Source organism: Hordeum vulgare, chromosome 3H (assembly GCF_904849725.1).
Source record: "Hordeum vulgare subsp. vulgare chromosome 3H, MorexV3_pseudomolecules_assembly, whole genome shotgun sequence".
Lineage (NCBI taxonomy): Eukaryota > Viridiplantae > Streptophyta > Magnoliopsida > Poales > Poaceae > Hordeum > Hordeum vulgare.
In genome coordinates, this window is record NC_058520.1 from 327,507,512 (window position 1) to 327,529,095 (window position 21,584).

Here is a 21,584-nt window from a genome sequence, read left to right on the forward strand (position 1 = left end):
GGAAATTGTGCACAAGCAAGGAGCACATCGGAAGAAGCAAGGTGTTGTCTACTTCAATGTCAACGGAGATGTTTGGGAAGAAGTTTCATATCTCATTCCCACATTTATTCCTCAAGAAGAGAAGTATGATCCTACTCCTCCGAAGGTAACAATCTTTCAAGGTGACCTTCCACCACAAGACCACAAGGGCAAGAGGAAACTTCAAGAGGAGATTGACTCATTTGAGGAAGAACCCCAATCCAAGGTCGAGTGGGTTCCCAAGGAAACTTCTAGCACTACCTCATCTATTGCTACCACAAATCCAAGGATCCCCATCAAGGTGAGGTGGGTCCCAAGAGGAAGAACTAGAAAGTTCTTGAGGGGTGACTCCACCAACGAAATTCACTCTTATTCATTTTGGCAAAAACTATATGCAATCAACTCCAAACATGTGCATTATTTCAAGGAGCCACACATTCCCTCAAAGGTGAGCTAGGGAGGACGTAATTAATGCATCTTTGGGCATCACCTTCCATGTATTTCATTCTATGTCCATAGATATTCTTGCATTTGTTCCTTTTCCTTTGGGACTAACCCATGTAGGTGACAAGAGTATGAAACAACTAGGATTGCTCCCAACTTAAGATGATCTTCATCAACAATGAGCATCCACCACTACTGCACCTACTTGAAGTCTTCTACGACAAAAGACCATGGTTAGTCTATCCCTCTTACGGGGATGTCACATCTAGGGGGAGCTTTACTCTAAGACTTGAGTATACGCATCTCCTAAACAATGTGAACACATTAATGCTTTATGTAAAAGTGGTAACCCCACTTGGGCTTAATAGATGAGTATGACTTATGATCAAGTATTCTTACTTGACTCCTAAGTCAATATGCTCATATATAGGTCACTTCGTCATCGCCAAAGTGATTGATAGATTTTAGAATGTTTGTGCATGTTCACCATGTTTTAGTTGACATCTTATTGTGTGAGCATGTTGGTATGCATATTTTCTCATTCGAGGATATCCAATTGTTGTTATTTGGATTTCTATTTTATTTGGCCAATTGGATATACAAGAATGCCTAAGTACCTTTCTCTAGCTATATATGCTTTCTCTTCTCAAATACTATTCATGCTACATCACAAAATTTGAGCAAGCACTTTAGGGACACTCTGTGTGAGGAGCACTCGAAGATCCTTCTCGACAAGGGCTGAATTCCACAACCTCCGAAAGTGCATCTCGGTGTGACCAACCTCAAAATCTTGGTCCCACTGAAGCCTAGGGTTGATGAGGTTTTCTCATATCGGTACCACCGGCTCGTTCTTTTCGGCTTCATTGAGTTTCTCTGTGAGCTGACAGTTAAGGAACTCGGTGGCATCAAAAATTCAATCTCAGTGTCACCGACAGGCAAGAGATATACATATCCAGCAGAACCCGACGGTTGAAACACTTCTCCAAACATCGTCTGTCGCACCTCCCCGCTGTCGCGCCCTGGTCCCCTGGACTTCTTATTGATCCTCACGTTCGCCCTCGCCACCGGAGTCCTCGCCGCCGAAGGAATCTTCACCGCCGTCGCTGCCGTATCGGGTCCTCGCTGAGTTAGGGTACGGATCCGATCCCTTTTGCGCTCCCTAAAATCTGATTCTTGTGCAAATAGGCATTGACGAAACCTGACCAATTGCAGTATTTCTACCCAAAATAGAATTCCCATAAATTAGCAAGCAAATAAAATATTAGGGTTAACATTCCACAAAATTGAATCTCGGTGTCACCGATTCATAAAAGTCGGTCTTACCGATTTTGGTTTTAGGGTTATCGAGAATGTTATCAGTGGAACCGAGTTCTCCTTTTCGATGAAACTGAAAAAGGTGCCAAGTTCCTGTTAATGAGAACATCTGTATGGGTGGCTTCGAATTTTTTGACTCGGTGAAACCAAAATCTCCTTTTGCTGAATGTTAAAACTAGTTTTTCAGAGTTCAGTTTTTCCAAAAAAAAGAACTTCTGCAATTTTGTGATGCTCATCCATTCTAGCTCTTCTATATATTTTCGCACGATCGGCTTGTGTGCTAGTGTGCTTGTTTGCTTGGTTTGCCAGAATGTCAAGTTCATAGGATAGTCAGAACAACTTGAGTGAGCCAAGTGCTGAAATAGACTCATGCACTAGTCCTGAGAGGACACCTTCTGACCGAGGTACTCCCATCTCCCACGGCTTGCCCTAGGTAGCTACCAGGTCCAGAAGGAAGATAAATTCTGATGAAGAAGATGTTGACTTTATCCTTGAGGAATCTGCTCCCCAGAAGCAGAAGGAGAAGAGCACAATCAGGAAGACTATGAGGAAGGAGTATGCCAGACGTGCTGGCACTAGAGCTCGAGAAGCTAGGATTGCAGAGAAGCCAAGTCAGAAGAGAGTCACGAAGAGGATTGTCCATGCTATTGGGAGGCCAACCTCAATGTCTGAAGATCCAACACAAGCTGCTCATGATAAGGAGGAAGAAATTCCAGCTGAGGTCCCTCCTCCCAAAAAAGAAAAAGCTGATGGTTGATGCTATGCCTAAGAAGACTGCCCCAAAGCTTTCAACACCTAAGGCTAAGAAGTCTGTAGCTCCCAAAGGACTACAAAGGATATTCCTGCAGCTGAAAAGAACAAAGGCTCTGCGTCCAGAGATTCTACTGCAGAGGAAGATGAGGATACCCATGTGCTTATGAAGATGAGGATGCCCCTGTGCTTATGAAGCTGAGAGATCATCTGCCAACCCATGATGCTTCTCACCCTACTGCTGAGGACATGAAGAAGAGGAGAGATATAGGTCCGAGGAAATGGAGATCTGTTGATCCATATGTTGTGAGAAGGAGAACTGTTGTTGATCCCCACTTTCACACAAAGGAGCAACAAGATTTCTATGAGATTGTGTTGCTTGATAAGACTCCATCAGTCAGCAGCATGAGATATGTCGAATGGGAATACATCAAGGCCAATGAAGATTATTTTCCACGTGTGAGAAAATTTCAGGATGGTTGATATTGAAGATTTTGTTGGCAAAGAGATGACTACATGGAATGATGAGATGATCATGCAATTCAATTCCACCACTCACTTCTATTCTGATGGAAGAATTGTCAGGATGACTAAGGGTCACCGGTATGAGTCTACAGTTGATGAGTGGGCCACTATCATTGGTGCTCCAAAAGCACAAGAAGGAGATTTGGGTGTGTATTCACAACTCAAAATGAATCACAGCTCCATGTCCAACATGTACAAGCCAGAGCCCCATGAGTTTGTGGAGTCGCACAAGTTTGGCTCTGTCTATTTCTTGTAAGCAAGAATACCTATTGCGAACACCATCACGAGATATACCTTGATGCCCAAATCAGGAGATGATAAGATGATTAGAGGTTACTCCATCAACATGCTGCATCATCTAGACACCCACACCCGGTTCTGCGTGATGGACTTGATAGTTGAGATTGTCAAGAGAACTGCTGCAGATCAGAAAAGATCATGTGGATATGCTCCATATATTCAGATGCTCATCAATGCCAAGATTGGCAAGTATACATATCTACATGATCGTCCCCACCTCCCACTTCAGCCTGATTATGAAGACAATGAAGTTGTGATGGACGAAAGCCATCCCAGCTCAGCTACCGCTCGAGAGGCAGCAGCGGCAAAGGCTGCAAGGAATGCTCCAATTCCAACCCCACGGCTCAGAAACAGAGATGAGCAGATGTCCCTCTTGGTCAGCACCATCCAAGGGATGAAGAAGAAAGTTTCTGAGATCTTGCTGAACCAGAAGAGCCTCGAGAGGATCGTGGAGACAAAATACCATGACCTGGATGTTAAGGTAACGGAGTTAACTGCCACTATCGAGCAGCTCCAACATGAAGTTGATTTTGTGAAGATTCCACGCTCCAACAGTGATGATGAAGAGTCGCCTCTTCCTACTACTGCTCAGTTTAGGACCCAGACTAGGTCAGCAGTTGTGCCAGTACCGGAAGTAAGACCATCTTCATCAGCTCAAGCTTCAGCTCCTGCTCCTGCACCTCCAGTGTCTACAACTCCAGCTCCAGGGACTTCTGCAGAAGCCTTCGTCGATGCTCTCTTGTCCACTCCATCATCAGGTATCAGAGGAGATCGTGCCCAGAGAGACCATTAATTCAGGGCTTCGAGAGGGAGAGCATTGCATTTTATTTACTCTCATTTGGTTTTTCAAATTTTTGGTCTTTTGGGTGACTTTATTGTTGGGTAACGTAGCATAAATTCAAAAAATTTCCTACGCATGTTCAGATCTTCCTATGGAGAGACCAGCAACGAGAGAGAGGTAAGAGCATCTTCATACCTTTGAAGATCGCTAAGCGGAAGCGTTTGCTAGAACGCGGTTGATGAAGTCGTACTCGCGGTGATTCCGATCTAGTGCCGAACAACGGCACCTCCGCGTTCAACACACGTGCAGCCCGGTGACGTCTCCCGCACCTTGATCCAGCAAGGAGGAGGGAGAGGTTGGGGAAGAAGACCAGCAACACGACGGCGTGGTGTTGGTGGAGAGACGAGGTCTCCCGGCAGGGCTTCGCCAAGCGCCAGCACAGAGGAGGAGGGAGAAGTGCAGGGTTGCGCCGAGGGAGAGGGAAAACTGTGTCCTCCAAAGGCCAAAAGTGCCCACTATATATAGGGGAAGGGGAGAGGGGGTGCCACCCCTAGGGTTCCCACCCTAGGGGGTGCGGCAGCCCTCCCAGATGGGGTTTGTGGCGGCCAGTTGGGGAGGAGGGGGTGGCGCACCCCTCTGGTGGGCCTAAGGCCCACCTAAGTTAGGGTTCCCCCCCTCTTTTTCTTTCCCCTGCGCCATGGGCTGAGTGGGGAGGCGTACCAGCCCAACTAGGGGCTGGTTCCCACCCCCACTTAGCCCATCTTACCTCTTGGGGTCGCAGCCCCCCTTCGGTGGTCCCCCGGGACCACCTCCGGTGGTCCCGGTGGTCCCGGTACGTTACCGGTGATGCCCGAAACACTTCCGGTGTCCGAAACCATCCGTCCTATATACCAATCTTTACCTCCGGACCATTCCGGAGCTCCTCGTGACGTCCTGGATCTCATCCGGGACTCCGAACAACTTTCGGTAATCTCGTATAACAATTCCCTATAACCCTAGCGTCATCGAACCTTAAGTGTGTAGACCCTACGGGTTCGGGAGACAGGCAGACATGACCGAGACACCTCTCTGGCCAATAACCATCAGCGGGGTCTGGATACCCATGGTGGCTCCCACTAGATCCACGATGATCTCATCGGATGAACCACGATGTCAAGGATTCAATCAATCCCGTATACGATTCCCTTTGTCTGTCGGTATAGAACTTGCCCGAGATTCGATCGTCGGTATACCTATACCTTGTTCAATCTCGTTACCGGTAAGTCTCTTTACTCGTTCCGTAGTTCGTCATCGTGTGACTAACTCCTTAGTCACATTGAGCTCATGATGATGTTCTACCGAGTGGGCCCAGAGATACCTCTCCGTCACACGGAGTGACAAATCCCGATCTCGATTCGTGCCAACCCAACAGACACTTTCGGAGGTACCCGTAGTGCACCTTTATAGTCACCCAGTTACGTTGTGACGTTTGATACACCCAAAGCACTCCTACGGTATCCGGGAGTTGCACAATCTCACGGTCGAAGGAAAAGATACTTGACATTAGAAAAGCATTAGCATACGAACAATACGATCTAGTGCTAGGCTTAGGATTGGGTCTTGTCCACCACATCATTCTCCCAATGATGTGATCCCGCTATCAATGACATCCAAATGTCCATGATCAGGAAACCATGATCATCTATTGACCAACGAGCTAGCCAACTAGAGGCTTGCTAGGGACACATTGTGATCTATTCATTCACACATGTATTACTGTTTCCTGTTAATACAATTATAGCATGAACGATAGACGATTATCATGAACAACGAAATATGATAATAACCATTTTATTATTGCCTCTAGGGCATATTTCCAACAGTCTCCCACTTGCACTAGAGTCAATAATCTAGTTACATTGTGATGTATCGGACAGCCATAGCATTATGGTGTTGATCATGTTTTGCTCGTGGAAGAGGTTTAGTCAACGGGTCTGCAATATTCAGATCCGTGTGTACTTTACAAATATCTATCACTCCAGTTTGGACATGGTCCTGGATGGAGTTGTAGCGGCGCTTGATGTGCTTCGTCTTCCGGTGAAACCTGGGCTCCTTGGCTATGGCAATGGCTCCAGTGTTGTCACAGAAGAGTGTCATAGGACCCGACGCGCTTGGAACCACTCCAAGGTCGGTGATGAGCTCCTTCATCCAAATTCCTTCATGAGCCGCTTCTGAAGCAGCTATGTACTCCGCTTCACATGTAGATGCTGCCACGACTTCTTGCTTGCTGCTGCACCAGCTCACTGCCCCACCATTCAACACATATATGTATCCGGTTTGTGACTTAGAGTCATCCGGATCTGTGTCGAAGCTAGCATCGACGTAACCCTTTACGACGAGCTCTTCGTCACCTCCATAAACGAGAAACATTTCCTTAGTCCTTTTCAGGTACTTAAGGATATTCTTGACCGCTGTCCAGTGTTCTGCACCGGGATTACTTTGGTACCTCCCTACCAAGCTTATCGCGAGGTTTATATCAGGTCTGGTACACAGCATGGCATACATTAGAGAGCCCACGGCTGAAGCGTAGGGGACAGAACTCATCTTCTCTCTATCTGTTGCCGTGGTCGGCGACTGAGTCTTACTCAATCTCATACCTTGCAAAACTGGCAAGAACCCTTTCTTTGAGTTTTCCATATTGAACTTCTTCAGTATCTTGTCAAGGTATGTGCTTTGCGAAAGACCTATGAGGCGTCTCGATCTATCTCTATAGATCTTGATGCCTAATATGTATGCAGCTTCTCCAAGGTCCTTCATTGAAAAACTCTTGTTCAAATAGGCCTTTATGCTCTCCAACATCTCTATATCATTCCCCATCAACAATATGTCATCCACATATAGTACGAGGAAAGCTACAGAGCTCCCACTCACTTTCTTGTACAGACAGGCTTCTCCGTAAACCTGTATGAACCCAAACGCCTTAATCACCTCATTAAAGCGAATGTTCCAACTCCGAGATGCTTGCACCAGCCCATAGATGGAGCGCTGGAGCTTGCATACTTTGTTAGCACCCTTAGGATCGACAAAACCTTCTGGTTGCATCATATACAACTCTTCCTTAAGATTCCCGTTAAGGAACGCTGTTTTGACGTCCATTTGCCAAATTTCATAATCATAAAAGGCGGCAATTGCTAACATGATTCGGACTGATTTCAGCTTCGCTACGGGAGAGAAAGTCTCTTCGTAGTCAACTCCTTGAATTTGTCGAAAACCCTTTGCGACAAGTCGAGCTTTGTAAACGGTTACATTACCGTTTGCATCAGTCTTCTTCTTGAAGATCCATTTATTTTCTATGGCTCGCCGTTCATCGGGCAAGTCCACCAAAGTCCATACTTTGTTCTCAAACATGGATCCTATCTCGGATTTCATGGCCTCAAGCCATTTGTTGGAATCCGGGCCCGCCATTGCTTCTTCATAGTTCGAAGGTTCACCGTTGTCTAACAACATGATTTCCATCACAGGGTTGCCGTACCACTCTGGTGCGGAGCGTACCCTTGTGGACCTTCGTGGTTCAGTAGTAACTTGATCCGAAGCTTCATGATCATCATCATTAACTTCCTCTTCAGTCGGTGTAGGCACCACAGGAACAACTTCTTGCGCTGCGCTACTTTCCTGTTCGAGAGGGGGTGTAATTACCTCATCAAGTTCTACCTTCCTCCCACTTACTTCTTTCGAGAGAAACTCTTTCTCTAGAAAGGATCCGTTCTTGGCAACAAAAGTTTTACCTTCGGATCTAAGATAGAAGGTATACCCAATAGTTTCCTTAGGGTATCCTATGAATACGCATTTCTCCGCTTTGGGTTCGAGCTTTTCTGGTTGAAGTTTCTTCACATAAGCATCGCAGCCCCAAACTTTAAGAAACGACAACTTAGGTTTCTTGCCAAACCACAGTTCATACGGTGTCGTCTCAACGGATTTAGACGGTGCCCTATTTAAAGTGAATGCTGCAGTTTCTAATGCGTAACCCCAAAATGATAGCGGTAAGTCGGTGAGAGACATCATAGATCGTACCATATCTAATAAGGTGCGATTACGACGTTCAGACACTCCGTTGCGTTGCGGTGTGCCAGGCGGCGTTAGTTGTGAAACGATTCCACACTTTCTTAGGTGTGTGCCAAACTCGTGACTCAAATATTCTCCTCCACGATCAGATCGTAGACATTTAATTTTTCTGTCACGTTGATTCTCAACCTCACTCTGAAATTCCTTGAACTTTTCAAACATCTCAGATTTGTGCTTCATCAAGTAGATATACCCATACCTACTCAAATCATCGGTGAGAGTGAGAACATAACGATAACCACCGCGAGCTTCAACGTTCATTGGACCACACACATCAGTATGTATTATTTCCAATAAGTCGGAGGCTCTCTCCATTATTCCTGAGAATGGAGTCTTAGTCATCTTGCCCATGAGGCACGGTTCGCATGTGTCAAATGATTCAAAGTCAAGAGACTCTAGCAGTCCATCAGTATGGAGCATCTTCATGCGCTTAACGCCGATATGACCAAGGCGGCAGTGACACAAGTATGTGGGACTATCATTATCAACTTTGCATCTTTTGGTACTCACACTATGAATATGTGTAACATCACGATCGAGATTCATCAAGAATAAACCATTCACCAGCGGAGCATGACCATAAAACATATCACTCATATAAATAGAACAACCATTATTCTCTGACTTAAATGAGTAGCCGTCTCGCATCAAGCAAGACCCTGATACAATGTTCATGCTTAAAGCTGGTACTAAATAACAATTATTAAGGTTTAAAACTAATCCCGACGGTAGATGTAGAGGTAGCGTGCCGACGGCGATCACATCGACCTTTGAACCATTCCCGACGCGCATCGTCACCTCGTCCTTGGCCAGTCTCCGCTTATTCCGCAGTTCCTGCTTTGAGTTGCAAATGTGAGCAACAGCACCGGTATCAAATACCCAGGAGCTACTACGAGCGCTGGTAAGGTACACATCAATAACATGTATATCACATATACCTTTAACGTTGCCGGCCTTCTTGTCCGCTAAGTATTTGGGGCAGTTCCGCTTCTAGTGACCTTTTCCCTTGCAGTAGAAGCACTCAGTCTCAGGCTTGGGTCCGTTCTTTTTCTTCTTCCCGGCATCTGGTTTACCGGGCGCGGCAACAGCTTTGCCGTCTTTCTTGAAGTTCTTCTTACCCCTGCCTTTCTTGAAACTAGTGGTCTTGTTGACCATCAACACTTGATGCTCCTTCTTGATTTCTACTTCTGCAGACTTGAGCATCGAGTACAACTCGGGAATGGTTTTCTCCATCCCTTGCATGTTGTAGTTAAGCACAAAGCCTTTGTAGCTTGGTGGGAGAGACTGCAGGATTCTGTCAATGATAGCATCATCCGGAAGTTCGACTCCAAGTGAAGTCAGACGACCGTGTAACCCAGACATTTTGAGTATGTGCTCACTGACAGAACTGTTCTCCTCCATCTTACAGCTGAAGAACTTGTCGGAGACTTCATATCTCTCGACACGGGCATGAGCTTGAAAAACTAGCTTCAGCTCTTGGAACATCTCATATGCCCCGTGTTGCTCAAAACGTCTTTGGAGCCCCGTTTCTAAACTGTATAACATGCCACACCTGACCAGAGAGTAGTCATCACTCCGCGCTTGCCAGACGTTTAGAACGTCCCGCGCTGCTGCGGGAGCGGGAGGGTCACCTAGCGGCGCATTAAGGACATACGCCTTTTTACTTGCTTCAAGGATGAGCTTCAGGTTGCGAACCCAGTCCGCATAGTTGCTACCATCATCTTTCAGCTTGTTTTTCTCTAGGAATGCGTTGAAGTTGAGGTTGACGTTGGACATCTACAATATTTATAAAGACAACTTTTAGACTAAGTTCATGACAATTAAGTTCATTTAATCAAATTAAGTATGAACTCCCACTTAAATCGACATCCCTCTAGTCATCTAAGTGATACATGATCCATGTTGACTAACCCGTGTCCGATCATCACGTGAGACGGACTAGTCACCATGGTGAGCAACTTCATGCTGATCGTATTCAACCATACGACTCATGTTCGACCTTTCGGTCTCTTGTATTCGAGGTCATGTCTGTACATGCTAAGCTCGTCGAGTCAACCTAAGTGTTTTGCGTGTGTAAATCTGGCTTACACCCGTTGTATGCGAACGTTAGAATCTATCACACCCGATCATCACGTGGTGCTTCGAGACAACGAACCTTCGCAACGGTGCACACTTAGGGGAATACATTCTCGAAATTTTAGGAGGGATCATCTTATTATGCTACCGTCGTTTTAAGCAATAAGATGTAAAACATGATAAACATCACAATGCAATCATATAGTGACATGATATGGCCATTATCATCTTTGCTCATTCGATCTCCATCTTCAGGCATCGCATGATCATCATCGTCACCGGCGTGACACCATGATCTCCATCATCATGATCTCCATCATCGTGTCTCCGTGAAGTCGTCACGCCAACTACTACTATCACTACTACTATGGCTAACCGTTAGCAATGAAGTAAAAGTAGCAAGCACATGGCGTTGCATCTCATACAATAAATTAAGATAACTCCTATGGCTCCTGCCGGTTGTCATACTCATCGACATGCAAGTCGTGAAACCTATTACAATAACATGATCATCTCATACATCATACATGCAACATCACAACTTTGGCCATATCACATCACATGTCAAACCCTGCAAAAACAAGTTAGACGTCCTCTAATTGTTGTTGCAAGTTTTACGTGGCTGATTTGGGTTTCTAGCAAGAACGCCTTCTTACCTACGTGACAGCCACAACGATGATATGCCAAAGCTATTTACCCTTCATAAGGACCCTTTTCATCAAATCCAATCCGACTAGAGTAGGAGAGACAGACACCCGCTAGCCACCTTTATGCACGATGTGCATGTCTGTCGATGGAACCAGTCTCACGTAAGCGTACGTGTAAGGTCGGTCCGGGCCGCTTCATCCCACAATACCGCCGGAAAAGAATAGGACTAGTAACGGCAAGCAAATTGACAAACCATCGCCCACAACTTTTGTGTTCTACTCGTGCATAGAATCTACGCATAGAAAACCTGGCTCTGATACCACTGTTGGGTAACGTAGCATAAATTCAAAAAATTTCCTATGCATGTTCAGATCTTCCTATGGAGAGACCAGCAACGAGAGAGAGGTAAGAGCATCTTCATACCTTTGAAGATCGCTAAGTGGAAGCGTTTGCTAGAACGCGGTTGATGAAGTCGTACTCGCGGTGATTCCGATCTAGTGCCGAACAACGGCACCTCCGCGTTCAACACACGTGCAGCCCGGTGACGTCTCCCGCACCTTGATCCAGCAAGGAGGAGGGAGAGGTTGGGGAAGAAGACTAGCAACACGACGGCGTGGTGTTGGTGGAGAGACGAGGTCTCCCGGCAGGGCTTCGCCAAGTGCCGGCAGAGAGGAGGAGGGAGAAGTGCAGGGCTGCGCCGAGGAAGAGGGAAAACTGTGTCCTCCAAAGGCCAAAAGTGCCCACTATATATAGGGGAAGGGGAGAGGGGGTGCCACCCCTAGGGTTCCCACCCTAGGGGGTGCGGCAGCCCTCCCAGATGGGGTTTGTGGCGGCAAGATGGGGAGGAGGGGGTGGCGCACCCCTCTGGTGGGCCTAAGGCCCACCTAAGTTAGGGTTCCCCCCCTCTTTTTCTTTCCCCTGCGCCATGGGCTGAGTGAGGAGGCGTACCAGCCCAACTAGGGGCTGGTTCCCACCCCCACTTAGCCCATCTTACCTTTTGGGGTCGCAGCCCCCCTTCGGTGGTCCCCCGGGACCACCTCCGGTGGTCCCGGTGGTCCCGGTACGTTACCGGTGATGCCCGAAACACTTTCGGTGTCCGAAACCATCCGTCCTATATATCAATCTTTACCTCCGGACCATTCCGGAGCTCCTCGTGACGTCCTGGATCTCATCCGGGACTCCGAACAACTTTCGGTAATCTCGTATAACAATTCCCTATAACCCTAGCGTCATCGAACCTTAAGTGTGTAGACCCTACGGGTTCGGGAGACAGGCAGACATGACCGAGACACCTCTCTGGCCAATAACCATCAGCGGGGTCTGGATACCCATGGTGGCTCCCACTAGCTCCACGATGATCTCATCGGATGAACCACGATGTCAAGGATTCAATCAATCCCGTATACGATTCCCTTTGTCTGTCGGTATAGAACTTGCCCGAGATTCGATCGTCGGTATACCTATACCTTGTTCAATCTCGTTACCGGTAAGTCTCTTTACTCGTTCCGTAGTTCGTCATCGTGTGACTAACTCCTTAGTCACATTGAGCTCATGATGATGTTCTACCGAGTGGGCCCAGAGATACCTCTCCGTCACACGGAGTGACAAATCCCGATCTCGATTCGTGCCAACCCAACAGACACTTTCGGAGGTACCCGTAGTGCACCTTTATAGTCACCCAGTTACGTTGTGACGTTTGATACACCCAAAGCACTCCTACGGTATCCGGGAGTTGCACAATCTCACGGTCGAAGGAAAAGATACTTGACATTAGAAAAGCATTAGCATACGAACAATACGATCTAGTGCTAGGCTTAGGATTGGGTCTTGTCCACCACATCATTCTCCCAATAATGTGATCCCGCTATCAATGACATCCAAATGTCCATGATCAGGAAACCATGATCATCTATTGACCAACGAGCTAGCCAACTAGAGGCTTGCTAGGGACACATTGTGATCTATTCATTCACACATGTATTACTGTTTCCTGTTAATACAATTATAGCATGAACGATAGACGATTATCATGAACAAGGAAATATGATAATAACCATTTTATTATTGCCTCTAGGGCATATTTCCAATATTTATCCTTTTAGGAGTGTTTGATCATATGCTTTGATTGTTTGATGCTATCACACTATTACCTTTGAGCTATCTACATGGTGATCATTCACTTGCTTGATTGATGTTATGTGCATTACTATTCATTCATGTCATTTATGCGCACCAACAAGTTGTATGTGACATGGAAGAGTAACCCATGGTCCTAATCGATTGTGCATTTGCATTCAAAAGCAAATTTAAAATAATGCATAAATTTAGGGGGAGCTCTGGCTTTTCACATACTTCTCAAAGCGTCGATGCTAACCATTGATTATATCTTTTGTCGAAGCTTTGATCTATATGTTGTCCTCAATTACCAAGAAGGGGGAGATTGAAAGCACAATTGGTACCAAAGGTGGTTTTGGTAAATAATTATAAAATATGCATCATTGGACTAATGATCTTATCCAAGTATATTTCAGAAAAGTTCAAAGATGCCTTGTCTATAGGATTGTATGGAGATGCCCCTTGATGCAAGGAAAGGAATAGGATTGGCTCAAGCTTCAAGCAAGAAGGATCTTCATTTTTACAATTGTGAGAAATCACTTTGAGTCGATAGGAAAATCAATACTATTAAAAGGGGATGGGGTATTATGATGAATTGGTTGCTCAAGTGCTTAGAAGTAGCCACAAAAAATACTTAGCCATTCTCTCACAAAATATCTCTGTGCAAAGCCACATCAGCAAAATCGGTGCCACCAAGTATTTCCACTCGGCCCTATCGATTTTACACTTGACACACTCTATGCCAAAGCCTACCATCTTGGTACCATCAACTTTCACGTCGGTGTCATCGAGATTCAGTGACCAACTTTCTGTGGAGAGGAATTCAAGAATCAGAATTTTCTAGTTCGAAATCGGTCTCATTGAGATTTAGAAACTGGTCTAGGTCATTGTATTGGTATCACCAAGATTCCTATATAGGTCTCACCGAGAGTTCAAAAGTTTTCATATTTAGTGCAACTCGGTACCACCGAGATTGATTTCGGTGCCAACGAGTTGGGCAATAATGTTGTAAAGGTTGGATTTTAGGGATGCCTATATATACCCCTCCACCTACACTCGGAACACAATTACACTTGCCATATCCATTTTTTAAGAGAGAGTCATCTACTAATGTGTTGAGATCAAGAGATTCCATTCCAATCATTTAAACCTTGATTTCTAGCCTTTCTAAGTTGTTTTTCACAAGATCAATCTCTTCTACCCATGCTAAATCCATGAGAGAGTGATTCAGTGTTGAGAAGACTATCTTTAAAAGCACAAGAGAAGAAGTTCATCGTTCTACCACATTCCGGACTGAACGAGGCCTAATCATCCTATCAGGCCGAGCTCGACCCTGAAATCATGCCCAACAATCAGGCCGGGCCGATCTCAGGCTTGAGCAAAACTATTTTTAGCCGTAGTCAGGCCGGGCCGGTGGCCATGTCGGGCTTTTTCAGGCTCGAGCACTTTTTGTTAGGCCCGGCGGTCGGGCGGGGCCGGACTCGGGCGTGGGTTTTCAACGGTGGTTCTTTTCAGCCCGATCTGGCCGGCATATGGCCAGGTATAGCCCAGCTCCACGAACTGACATGCGAGGCCCATGATTCATCCTCACACAACTCAGCTCGGTGCATGCTGCTGACCGACCCTCTCGGAGTATTTTACTTCTTCACTCGTCTCCTCGGACCCCTCACCTCTGCACGCTCGTGTCCCCTCCACCCTCCCTTCCCCTCTCCCCGCGCACCAAGAAGAGCACCTGCGCGGCCGGCAATGGCCTGCGCCCGCTTCGTAGCCCTCGCGGTATTGGCAGTCGTTTGCCACTCTCTGTTCGGCCTGGCCTCTGCGGCGGATGACGGAGAGCTGCGGGCGCTGCTGGAGTTCAAGGCGGCGCTGGACCCGACGGGGCGCCTTCTGCCGTCGTGGGCGCCCGGGCGGGACCCGTGTGCCCGTGGAGGGTTCGAGGGCGTCGCGTGTGACGCCCTCGGCGCTGTCGCCAACGTCTCGCTGCAGGGGAAGGGCCTGGCCGGGACGCTCTCCCCTGCCGTCGCGGGCCTCCGCGCGCTCACCGGCCTGTACCTCCATTACAACGAGCTCCGCGGCGGGGTGCCCCCGGAGCTCGCCAAGCTCACAAGGCTCACCGATGTCTACCTTAACGTCAACAACTTCTCCGGGCCCATCCCGGCCGAGATCGGCGCCATGGCCTCGCTGCAAGGTGAGCCAAGTCCGAGCTCCGCGTCTTCTCTTTCTGATTCTTGCTTGCCTAGTTGCATGTGGCGCCGTGAACTCTGCCACTGCCAGTGCTGCATTGCTTGGATTGATTCGATTCGTCCCGTTCTATTCCAGTCCAGTACTCCAGTCTCCTATGCTACCTAGCGTGCCATGATCCTGAAACAAGTTCTTGGATTCACTGACGCTTCTTGGCTGATATTGCTATATATATGATTTGGTCATCGATTGATTTTCTACACTTGTTGGTTTGTTTGCCACTCTAACACTGCTGTTAATGTTGATGTGTCAAAAAAAAAAAGTGTTGCAGCTGTGCTACAATCAGCTGACCGGGAGCATCCCCACCCAGCTGGGGCTGCTGAACAGGCTCGCCGTGTTGGCTTTGCAGTCCAACCACCTGAACGGCGCCATCCCTGCTAGCCTCGGCGACCTGCCCGAGCTGAGGCGGCTGGACTTGAGCTTCAACAACCTCTTCGGCTCCATCCCGGTGAGGCTCGCCAGGCTGCCTCAGCTCGCTGCTCTCGATGTTAGGAACAACTCGCTCACCGGCAGCGTGCCCTCCGGTACGCAACAATCTACGAATCCATTCTTGAGCTCCCAAGAACTGCTCCGCTCAGTGTCAGTTTGATTTGGTTGCTCCCCAGAACTGGCCAAGCTGGAGGGTGGATTCCAGTACGGGAACAACACTGATCTGTGCGGCACCGGGCTCCCCGATCTCCGGCCGTGCACTCCGGCGGACCTCATCGACCCCGACAGGCCCCAGCCGTTCAGCGCTGGCATCGCGCCGCAGATCAAGCCGGGCTCTTCCGACAGGCATTGCAGCGGAACCCACTGCCCCCCTTCCACCAAGGCTCTCGCGGCCGTCGTCATTGTCGCGGTGATCCTTCTGGGGGCGACAGCGGCCGGTCTCTTGGTCTTCTCGTGGCACAGGTGGCGCAAGCAGAGGAGGGCCTCAGGCGCAGGCGCACCTCCGATGACCACGGTGGGCGGCCGGTGCAGCATCGAGGGCGAGGCGACCAAGGAATCGTTCCGCAAGAGCGCGTCGTCAACGCTGGTGAGCCTCGAGTACTCCAACGGCTGGGACCCGCTGGCCGACGGGCGGAGCGGCGTCGGGTTCTCGCAGGAGGTGTCCCCGAGCTTCCGGTTCAACATGGAGGAGGTGGAGTCCGCGACGCACTACTTCTCGGAGCTGAATCTCATGGGGAAGAAAACCTCCAGGTCCAAGAGTGGCGCCGGAAGCAGCTTCGCGGCCACGTACAGGGGCACGCTGCGCGACGGCACGCCCGTCGTCGTCACTCGACTGGGCAAGACCTGCTGCAAGCAGGAGGAGGCGGAGTTCCTCAAGGGCCTCAAGCTGCTGGCCGAGCTTCGGCACGACAACATCGTGGGGCTGAGGGGGTTCTGCTGCTCCAGGGCCAGGGGAGAGTGCTTCCTCGTGCACGACTTCGTGCCCAACGGCAGTCTATCGCACTTCTTGGACGTTGCAGGAGAAGACGGCGGCGGCGGTGCTCTCGGCCATGGCGGGCGCGTCCTTGAGTGGTCCACGAGGGTGTCCATCATCAAGGGAATTGCTAAAGGTATGGTGGTAGTGTCCCTCTCTGTCAGTGTCTAAGCCATCAGTTATCAAACACTGCTACTGCCAGTGTGGTACTCCTCTGTTCAAAATAAGTATCTTAAGCTTAGTAGTATAATTTCCATCAGTTATCAAACACTGCTACTGCTAGTGTGGTACTCCTCTGTCCAAAATAAGTATCTTAAGCTTAGTAGTATAATTTTGTATCCGGGGAATGACACTTTAGTTACTTCGGAGATGACAACTTTAGTTACCCAGGATGACAAATGTAGTTGAAAAAGCATAACAACTTTTCTGTTTTGGTTAACTATAGTTGCCATGTCCAATTAACGACACTTGCCGCATGTAATTAAATCATAGTTGCCATGTATGATTAACTACTTGCCACATATGATCAAACAATAGTTGTCATGTGTGATTAACTACTTGTCACGTGTGGTCCAACCATAGTTGACATATATGGTTAATCATAGTTGCCATGTGTGTTTATCTAGTTGCCACATACGTGCAACTGCAGTTGCCATCTAGCAACTACAAGCGTGGGCGGAGAGCAGTTCACCCACACGCGGGCGACTTGGGGGTGACTGTGTAGATAGAAACTGGTTCACCCACATGGCGCAGCTGATAACCGCACATTGCAGATCGTGTGGGCAAGCGCTCTAACACCCACACAACATGCTATGCCTACGGAAAACTGAAATTCCAACAAACTTCTTTAGGATTCGTGTAAAACATAACAGACGAAGATTAGTGCGTCTGGACAAATTGCAGATATGGCATACGTGTGGACGTTACCATTCGGGTTTTTAAAATGGAGGAAAACCCTGCCTCATCATGGGGTGCGCATAGCCATAATAATTAAAGGACCTGGATATTCAGGGAACATCAGATTTTTAGGCATTGGCAAATCGAACATATTTTATGACAGTGTTCGTTGAGATTGACAAGTTTAGTTCGCGAGCATGGTAAATTTGTCATAGTTTATTTTTTGCCAGAAAATAACCGGGTTTGTAAACTAAATTTGTCATCCTCGCATCAAATTGTCATGGAAAACGTTCAATTTGCTATGTACAAATCTGACGTTAAATTTTTAGCCTTTCCGTAATTAAAGTACCATGGGCTAGAGCACTCAAATCGTCTCAAGTATCTGCAAGAAGCCACAACCTGTGAAATTAGGAACATATGCCTGTAAATACAAAGTGTATTATTAGATTACCGTCCAAACCAGTTGAATCTATTCCGTGTTACATTCTTTCATTGGTTCGAATTTTTGCAAAAGCAAGGTTCCTTATCCATGTTTATTATGCAGGAATTGGATATCTGCACAGTACTAGAGCAAACAAACTCCCTCTTGTTCACCAAAACATATCGGCGGACAAAGTTCTGGTGGATTACACCTACAAGCCTCTGATTTCTGGTTCCGGCCTGCACAAGCTTCTTGTGGACGACCTGGTCTTCTCGACACTCAAGGCGAGTGCCGCCATGGGGTACCTTGCCCCTGAGTACACCACCGTCGGTCGGTTCTCGGAGAAGAGCGATGTTTACGCTTTCGGGGTAATTGTGTTTCAGATACTCACGGGTAAAAGTAAAACGATGCAGCTGCCCTTCGAGACAGGCAATGTCCATGACCTCATCGACGGCAACATGAAAGGATGTTACTCAGCAACGGAAGCGGCTAAACTGGCAAAGATTGCATTGGTCTGCACCAGTGAAAACCCTGAGCAAAGACCCACCATGGAAGAGCTCGTTCAAGAATTGGACACCTTGTGATGGATGGGAATACAATGTAATAACCTTTTTTGCCAGTCTCGCGCCTGGCAGTGCTGCCTTGCCTGGAATCAACTCCTACTTATCTAGGATCACTAATCACTGATCTTAGAAGCAAATGAGGTACCCATTAATTTATTTTTCTTTGGAAAATGAGGTAGCAATTAAATACCTAGGAACAATCCTGAGATCTTGTATTATGCTAATGTTGTATTGTTAATGTTGCTGAATAAAGGCTGCATTGGTAGCTAACTTGTATCGGATGTGCTATTTTCTGTTGCATGAATGCGGCCATTTTGTTGCAGCTCCTTTTTTGCCCGGCCCTTGTTTTCTTCAGACAGTACGCAGCCCTTGTGACTCCCAAGTGTACAATCAATCCTGTGTTCACGTGTACCAGCTTGGATCGATCTTCTGAGGCTGTGATTGCCTCTATCCAAGGAGGAAGAGCCAAGAGTCCATGAGAGCATGTGAGCTATATATTGCTGTCTTGTCTTGTTGGTTGCGTATGTTTTTTCCAGTACAGAACCCAGCCTTGTGATCACAGAGGCTGATGCAATCTCACAGGCAAAAAAAAAGGCACACGCTGATTTTGGGCTTTTCTCTGCTAGTACTCTGTAAATTATATAAGATGTTTTAGGTCACTAAACGTCTTAAAGAGGGTAGCTGCTAAGGTGCCGGACAAAATAAACTCTATAATGAAGAACAACACCTACAAGAGGGAGAAAGTTTTTTTTTTCTTTTTTTTTAGAAAAGGAGGTTAAACCCTCGGCCTCTGCATCAGTCGATGCATGCGGTCATCTTTATTAATTATTTCACAAAGGTCTGACAAGAACATACATCAATCCATCCGAAGCCACCATTCACACCTACAAATTCGATAATGTGGAGTGCTCTCACTCCCCATATCTAAAACCGGTGTCGTCGTCAATCCATCCACATAACGTATCGGGACCAACAATCGGTGCAGCAGACCTAAAACGCATACCACGTGCACACGTTTTAGAAGCCGTCACCATCTTTGTACCACTGACCCAACTTCAGAAAGAGATCCGCATCATCCTTGCAAGTTCGTACATCCGTCGACGCCACCACGGCGTCTAACGGCGCCACCACCTTGCGCTCATCCGTCCACACACCAAGACTCTGGAAGAATTGTCGTGCGTAGCACCTGCCAACTAGGCATGACTTAGCGTAGCACCTGTTAGCCAGGCATGACTTGACAGCTCCACCACAGCTCCATGCAAGACGAAGCTGCTCCACCTCGTGCCTGTGTCTTCTAGCGCTGCTCCACAAACGATGTTTCCAAGAGAAAAACGGCACCGGAGTACCGCCATCGACCGATCTGGAAGACCAGATCCTAGGGTTTCCCCCCAAGCAGTGCCCACCACCAGGAGCCGTCGAGGATCCACATAGTGTCCACCACCACTCAGCCCTCAATACGACGCCTTCAGGAAGGTCACGACGTCAAGGACTCCGCAGCCGCCCACTCGAGTTAGGGTTTTCACCTGAGGGCAGGTAGGATGGAAGCAGAGGAGCAGACATATACCGACGTCTCCAAGAAGAAAAGCAGCTCCCTCGAGCGTCGTCGTCGGTGTAGCCGGGCAGGGCCGACCAAGAGTTTCCCCAAATCTGAATCTCCTTCACCAGCTTCACCCGCAGCCATAGGCCAAAGTCCCGACAAGCCATGCCGGCACCACAAGGATCGTCCACCCTTGCGCCCCGTCGTCGAGTCCGATCGCCGTGCCGGAACCACACCGACAACCAGCGCCACCACCATGAGCTGCCCCACCGCGATCAGGAGAGGAGCCAGCTGGCACCAACGCCTCAGCCCGCGCCAGCCACCTCCGCCGGGGAGCAGCACCGCGCCACCCGTGTCGCCGGCGATCAGATCTGACCTCGACAGATCGGGGACGCGGACACCACGGGCACGCCCTAGGCAGCCCTCAACGCCGTCACAAGGGCCACAACAGCCGTGGAGCACACACGGGAGTCCTCTCTCTCTCCCTCCCTCTCTCTCTCTCTCTCTCTCTCTCTCTCTCTCTTACGACAATCTATATCCCACTGATAGAAAAGGTGGAATACACGTATTGTACTGTATTGTTAGTACTAAGGATAAAATGACAGTATCTTATCGTATTGCTTGATTTTTGTTGTCTACATTATATCATCATACTTATTTCAATGCTCCATTTCTTGTAAACTTAATACATTGATATGCATGTTGGATAGCAGCCTTGGGGTGGATAGTAGTAGTTGCAGCTCGAGTAACAGTCTACTTATGATGGACATAATGCCTATATAAGATTATACCATGAATGATCATAGTCATAAATATAAATATTGCAATGCAATCGACGTCCAACTGTAATTTGTTCATCACACCACACTTGTATGCTTGAGAGAGATGCCACTAGTGAACCTATGGTCCCCTCCCTCTATTATCCTTTACTGGAAATAATATATTCTCTCCTTCCATGTTGCCTTTACTTTCACTTTGTTATCTATCTCCATAATTTGCAGTTTAATCTTGTAACTAGCAAGATAAGGGGATTGACGAACCTGTTTCCATGTTGGGTACAAGCGTGATTTATGAAAAGGAACCGCTCACTTTGTTTGCTAGGTGACCCCTACTGGTTCGATAAACCTTAGTTCTCTAATTGAGGGAAATACTTACTCCTAGGTTACATCATCATACACTTGGGGGGCTCAACCATTCTTATGAGAGAGCAAGCAACCTGCATCTCGGGATTGAGGGAGTCCGGTACTAAGTGGTCCTCGGGTCGCTTATCTATTCCCATGGGCCGGACTCTCGAACCGTTCGATCATCATTGGTGGTATTAAAATCAAGATGGTCTCTTCCGAAGACTTGGCATGCAATCCAGGGCGACATAGTAATCGACATATTCCTTTCCTGATGTAACCAACTTCGTGTAACCCTAGCATCCCTGGTATCTATATAAATCAAGGACC

At 47.7% G+C, this 21,584-nt stretch overlaps 1 protein-coding gene across 1 annotated transcript; it reads left to right on the top strand.

Moving 5' to 3' along the window:
- The first annotated feature begins 14,350 nt into the window (after positions 1–14,350).
- On the top strand, positions 14,351–18,877 carry LOC123443754 (LRR receptor-like serine/threonine-protein kinase GSO1). The gene is made up of 4 exons (XM_045120276.1): positions 14,351–15,260; positions 15,577–15,837; positions 15,919–16,851; positions 18,157–18,877. Exons 1-4 carry the CDS (start codon positions 14,414–14,416, stop codon positions 18,615–18,617), a joined length of 2,502 nt encoding a protein of 833 aa, XP_044976211.1. The 5' UTR covers positions 14,351–14,413; the 3' UTR covers positions 18,618–18,877.
- Positions 18,878–21,584: the final 2,707 nt, after the last annotated feature.